Genomic DNA, 6,809 nt, shown 5'->3' with positions numbered 1-6,809 from the left:
ACTGTCGGACACACACAGACTGAAAAAAAAAAACATGGAGGAAAGTGAGAAACTTCGACCTTAAACGTGTTTGCTTTGATCTAGAGGCTCGGTGCTGTGATTTAACGCCACTAAACACCAATAAAACCCTGTTAAATATCGATTACTTTCACTGTAATGATTTATCTATTGTAATTGAATTGAAGTTAACGGCCGGACGCCTGTGGGCGGGCACACAAGGGAGAGTAGCAGAGCTGTGATTGGCTGAGAGCGCCGCGGAGGCGGGAAGGTTCTGGAGAAGAAGAGCGGTGATTGGTGGAAGGGCGGTAACGTCTCGCGCACGGTCAGCAGCGTTAATAAGACGCCGGTTTGGAAGTTTGAACAGTGAGAGAGAGATGCTGTCGGTGTGAAGAAGGGAAATCAAGCTGGAAAACGCGATAAAACCATTTAATAAATCAGTAGTATTAGTAAAGAAAGTGGTTAGGGTTGTTATTGGGAGTCCAGCGGTCAGTTTGAGACATTTAAACTGGACTATGGTTCAGCAGACGGAACATGGCGGACCGGGGAATATCAGCGGGACACGCGAGGCAGCCAAGCCGGCGGACAGCGACCTGCAGGCGGCCTCGACGCGCAGCCTCGTCCCGCTGAAACCGGACTGGTGCAAAACCGCTTCGGGTCACATTAAAAGACCCATGAACGCGTTCATGGTGTGGTCCAAAGTGGAGAGGAGAAAGATCATGGAGCAGTCGCCGGACATGCACAACGCGGAGATCTCCAAACGGCTCGGGAAGCGCTGGAAAATGTTAAAGGACACGGAAAAGATCCCGTTCATCCGGGAGGCGGAGCGGCTCCGGTTGAAGCACATGGCCGACTACCCGGACTACAAGTACCGGCCCAAGAAGAAGCCCAAGACGGAGGGATGTGCGTTTCCTCCGGGAGGGAAGACGCCGGAGAAACCCGCCGTGAGACCGGTTAATAAAACCCAAAACGCAAAGAAGAGATTCTCCAAGTTAAAGCCGTTAAAGCCAGTGGTGGTCCCGGTTCCGGTCCAGCAGCAGCAGCACGCGGACCCCCGGTACCGCTACGTGTTGACCAGCAGCTTCAAACCCAGCAAGCCCGTTAAACTGGAGTTTACCGACGACGAGGAAGACGATGATGACGACGATGATGAAGATTCCGAGGTAATTAGGGCTTTTAATCGACATTTTAATTGCCGATCGATTTTCCGATTCTTACGGTTTTTTGACGTTTATCTCGCGTTTTTTTTTTCTCAGTGTGTTTGTTATTATTATTGACGCCTTTGACCGGTGTTCACGTTTTTGTGGCTCTCTTAATGTTTTTGACTCTTGACTCTCTCCTTACTTTTATTTATTTATTTATTTATTTATTTTGGCGTTTTTTGATGTTTTCTGACGTTTTCATCTCAGCATCTAGATGTAATGCCCAATAATTCCCAAGTTTTAGCTACTTTTTAAAAATGTTGTTGTTGTTGTTATTGTTGTTTTTTCTGGATTTTTCAAGTTTTTTGGGGGGAAAATTTTTGCCTGTTTATCACCTTTTTTTTAAAGTGTATTTTTGGACATTTGATTATGAAGACTCCAAGGTAATTAGGGCTTTTTAATTGACATTTTAATCGGCGATCGATTTTCCGATTCTTACGTGTTTTTTTTTTTTTTTTACACTTTAGACGATTTTTCACGTTTTTCTCAGTTTGGTCTTTTTTCCCCCCCAAGTTTTTGCTATTTTTTGAAAAAAAAATTGTGTTTTTGCAGATTTTTTTTCAAGTTTTTTGGGTGAAAATTTCACCTGTTCGTCACCTTTTTTTTTTTTTAAAGTAATTTTTGGACATTTGATGATTAAGACTCCAAGGTAATTAGGACTTTTTAATCGGCGATCGATTTTACGATTCTTACGTGTTTTTTACGACGCTTTTTCACATTTTGGGCTTTTTTCCCAAAGTTTTTGCTACTTTTTTTGTTTTAAATGTTTTTGTTGCGTTTCTGCAGATTTTTCAATGTTTTTTTGGGGGGAAAATGTTGCCTGTTTGTTGCCTCTTACAAAAAAAAAAAAGAACTTTGTTCAGTGTTTATGTTGTTGTTTATGTTGACCTCCTGTTGTTCTCGTGTCAAATTTGACCCATTTTCAAAAAGTACGAAAGAGTTAATTAATACCTAATCCAATTTTTTTTTTTTACGAAATTTGGAGGGTCCTATCTAGGGCCACTGCTGAGGCCACGTCTACAGTGGTGTAGTGATATGTCAAAGTGGGCGTGGCCTATCACGCCCCCCAAAAAATACATTGGATCCATTACAACGTCTGTGTATAACATGAATGTAAATGGGAAGTTAAGGATTTAACTAAAGACCTTGCTGAAGAAATTTGGGTTTTCTTTCAACCAAATTGTCCTAAAAAACATAACGTGGATGGTTCCCTACTACAGTTACTCTTCACAAGTAAAATAAATGATCAGTTAGCTACTTAGATTGAATTTGAGCGTTTTTTTTATTTAACTTTGTAGCATTTGAAAAAAAATTTAAATCAAAAAATATTTGAAAAAAGTCACAAAAAATGTTGGAAAAAAAACTACACAAAACGTCAAAAAGTGCAGAAAAATCGGCAAAAACATCGGAAATTAAGTGACAAAAAAAATAGGGAGAAGTAGTTAAAACAAAATAGTTTTAATTTCACATTTTTGACCCAGAAGAAAACTAAATTTCATGGTCTATGGGAAGACGACTCAAGGTTTAATGTTTTTGACTCTTGTTGCTCACTTTGATGTTTTTGACACTTTTTTAGGTTTAATAACCAATGATTTAAACTGGGCTTTTTAACCAATTTGCTACTTATTTCCCCCGGATTTTATTTTTTTTTTTTGGCGGGAAAATGTCACCTGTTTTGTCACTTATTATTATTTTTTAACTTTTTTCACGTTAAGTTGCCTTTTTTGTGTATTTTTTTTTGTCGTTCGAGATCTCAAACCTCCCCAAATGTTGAACCCAAAGTTACGCCCTCGTTTACGAACTCCTCCTAGGCCATGCGTCCGATCTGCACCAAACTTGGCACATAGCATCTCCAGACCAACCCGACACAAAATTTACAAAGTCATTTGTATCGGTACAAAAATGCGCAAAATACGTACGAACAAATTTGTGTAGCTAGCTACGAAAACACAAACTTTTGCATATCGCGGTCAAATTACATGCTATCAACGCGAAACTTTAGAAACTTGTTTGGGAAGACCCTCTAAGGCTCGCCAACAAATTTGGTGAAGATTTGCCAATAGGGGGCGCTACAAGTACGAAAAAGTTCATTAATACCTAATCCGATTTTTACAACATTTGAAGGGTGCCATCTAGGGCCACTCCTGAGGCCACGCCTACAGTGGTGTATTGATATGTGAAAGTGGGCGTGGCCCATCACGCCCCCCCAAAAAATATATTGGTGCCATTACAACCAGTGTATAACAAGAATGGGAAGTTAGTTGAATGGGAAGTTAGGGATTCAGGGAATGAATGAATGAATGAATGAATGAATGAAACTAAAATACTTTTTCTCAGATCTACTGGTTGTAGTCAGACAAGTTTTGTCTTTTAAACTTTCTGACGTTTCAGACACAGATATGGAGAGAATAACGGTCCAAAAAGATGTGAAAAGGAGATCCAAAACAACCCCAAAGAGACGCAATACGTACGGGGGACTATTGCTTCTTTTAAAAGTGGAAAAACGTCACATTTTTGTGAGGGAGGACGCCGAATACACGCACCGTAATCCTCCACAACGCCAGAGGAAACGCTGCATGTTGTGTCTTTGTGGTAGTCTCTTTTTCACATCCTTTTGGTCCGTTATTATCGCCATATATCTGTGTAGAGCAGACAATAAATAACTGACACAAAACTTAAATCTAAAGAAGTCACAGAAGTCATTAGATCTGAGGAAAGTATTTTGGTTTCATTTCATTCTGCAGCTACAGCTTCTAATGTTATAATAAACTCTGACTACTAATTATCTGCATCGGCCCAGAGGAACCACTATCTGATCAAATGTTAATAATACATTTTATTTGGCAGACACCTTTGTAGATACTTAAGGACATCTTACATGTGTATGTGGAATAAGAGAAGAAAATAACAGTTCTTCCAGAAAAATGCAGAGTTTTTTTGTGATTGTTGCGGGCAGAAATCCTTGATTATTTTCTTTAAACAATGTGATGGAATATGCTGTATATCATATTTTATGCGATGAAATTGCGGGAACTTGCAAAAACTGCATTTTGAAAATATTACTTACTTTTTAAAGTAATTTTGGGACATTTGATGATGAGGACTCCAAAGTAGTTATGACTTTTTTTAATCGGCGATCGATTTTAACGATTCTTACTTTGTTTTACGATGCTTTTTCACGTGTATCTCGGGTTTTTCTCAAGTTTTTGCTAGTTTTTTTTTTTTTTTAGTTTTTAAATGTTTTTGTTGCCTTTTTGTTTTTTGCGCATTTTTCAAGTTTTTTGGGGGGGAAATTTCACCTGTTTGTCACCTTTTAAAAAAATTAAAAATAAATAAATAAATAAAAATAAAAAAATAAAAAATAAAAATAATTATTTTAGGTCTTAAAGCTTTTTTTTTAAACGTTTTTCTCACTTTTTCTTTTCAATTCTATGCGATGAAATTGCAGGAACTTGCAAAACTGGTAAAAATTGATCTGGGAGTTGTTTTTTGGGAGGGGGGCAAAACGTTTTTTTGTTGGGGAGACCCTGGTCCGATTCCCACTGAGATACATCTACCAATGTGTCCCTGAGCCAAGCGCTTCACCCTAGTCCGGTTGACCTATCTATCTACACACCAGTCACTGTGAATAGAAAAAAAATGACTTGTATGTAGTGTTGAGAAAGGTGTGTTTTTTTTTTGAGAGAGGGGGTTGTAACTTTGCTTTTTTATTTACTTTGTTGATTTATACATTGAATTATGCAATGCACAATCACATTTTCTGAGGACAAAAAAAAAAAAAACATAAATTATTTAATACATTCAACTGACAACATCTGGTTATATGCAAAAATTTTTTTTTATAGACCTTGTGTTGATTCTGATTCCCCTGATTGCAGCCCAGTTCGGAGGAGCGTAAAGGACCCGACGGGTCGACGATCTTTTCACGGCCGGCGCCCGGTCGCGTCTGCGGCCCTTGCTTCAAGAACATCACGCGGCAGGTAACACAGCAAACAGTTAATGTCTGTCTCTCTCTCTGTCTGTCTCTCTCTCTCTCTCTCTCTCTGTGTCTGTCTGCCTGTCTGCGTCTTCTTGTCTGTCTGTTTCTCCCTGTCTGTCTGTCTCTCTCTGTCTCGCTCTCTCTGTCTGTCTCTCTCTCTTGGTCTCCCTGGTCTGTCCGCACCTCTGTCTGTCTGCTTTCCCTGTCTCTCTCTCTCTTTCTGTCTCTCTCTCTGTCTGTCCCTCTGTCTGCCTGTGTCTGTCTCTCTCTCTGTCTGTCTCTCTCTCATCTCTCTCTCTCTGTGTCTTGTCTCTTCTCTCTGTCTCTGTCTCTCTGTCTGTCTCTCATCTCTGTCTTGTCTGTCTCCTTCCCCTCTCTGTCTCTCTCTCTCTGTCTCTGTCTCTCCTCTCTGTCTCTCTCTCTCTCCCCTCTCTCTCTGTCTCTCTTGTCTCTCTCTCTCTCTCTCTCTCTCTCTGTCTCTCTCTCTCTCTCTTCCCCCCTGTCTTCTCTTCTGTCTCTCTCTGTCTGTCTCTGTCTCTCTCTCTGTTTTTTTTTCTCTCTCTTTTTTTTTTTTTTAAGCAACCCCGGTTAAGCCGTCTGGGGCCAGCCCCCCCCGCCCCGTTTCTCTTCGTTCTCGTCGTTGGTGCTGCGGCGATGACCTGACCTATCGGCCGGGGGCGCTTCACCCTGAGCCCTTGTCCCCGTACGCCCGCCACCGGCTGGCGCCAACGCGTTGCGCCAACCTCAGCCTTGTCGGGTGGACAAAGACCTGACCTCGACGCTGAGCGGGCGGAACGGCGGTTCCTTCGGCTTCCCCGCGGACATGGCACCGGACATGATGGCGGAACTGGCTGGGGCCAACTTCACGACCTGGTGTTCACCTTTAGTTAGCCAAACCAACGGCGGGGGGGGCGGAAGGGGCGTGCCCAAGGCGGGGTGCATGAGAAACTGGTTGGCGTCCATGACAGCTCAATGCCAGTAACTGGGGTACTGGCCCTGCCCCAACTGGCCTGTCACCTCTCACACACACACACACAGCCTCTCTACACACACACACACACACAGCTCTCTTTCACACAACACACACACACAGCCTCTCTCACACACACACACACACACACAGCCTCTCTCACACACACACAGTTTCACACACAGCCTCTCTTACACACACACACAAAAAAAAGCCTCCTTTCTTCACACACACACACACACACACAGCCTCTCTTTCACACAAACACACACAAGCCTCTCTCTAACACACAACCACACCCACTTCTTCTCTCACACACACACACACACACTCACACACACAAGTCTTTCTATTACAGCCTCTCTCACACACACACCAACCACACCCTCTTTCCACACAGCCTCTCTACACACACACACACACACACACTTTTCACACACACATAACATCCTCTTTTACACTAGACACACACACACACACACACAAGCCTCTCACTATCATACATACTCCTCTTTCATAACACACACAGCCTCTCTTTCTCACACACACACACACACACACACACTCTCACACAGACACACACACACAGACTGCCTCAAAATGACTTTATTAAATGATTCCATTAGTGAGTTTAATATACCCCCCACCTTTATAAATAAAT

The 6,809-nt window shown here is 41.9% G+C and overlaps 1 protein-coding gene across 1 annotated transcript; it reads left to right on the top strand.

Annotated features, from left to right (window-relative positions):
• Positions 1-321: 321 nt before the first annotated feature.
• LOC120546460 (transcription factor SOX-11-like) lies at positions 322-6,160 on the top strand. Its single transcript, XM_039781387.1, has 3 exons — positions 322-1,160; positions 5,078-5,179; positions 5,927-6,160. The coding sequence occupies exons 1-3, from the start codon at positions 513-515 to the stop codon at positions 6,158-6,160; spliced, it is 984 nt and encodes a 327-aa protein (XP_039637321.1). The 5' UTR covers positions 322-512.
• The last annotated feature ends 649 nt before the right edge of the window (positions 6,161-6,809 follow it).

This window comes from Perca fluviatilis, chromosome 18, assembly GCF_010015445.1.
Source record: "Perca fluviatilis chromosome 18, GENO_Pfluv_1.0, whole genome shotgun sequence".
NCBI lineage: Eukaryota > Metazoa > Chordata > Actinopteri > Perciformes > Percidae > Perca > Perca fluviatilis.
Note: the sequence above shows the minus strand (reverse complement) of the source record. Positions and strands in the feature narration are given on the sequence as shown.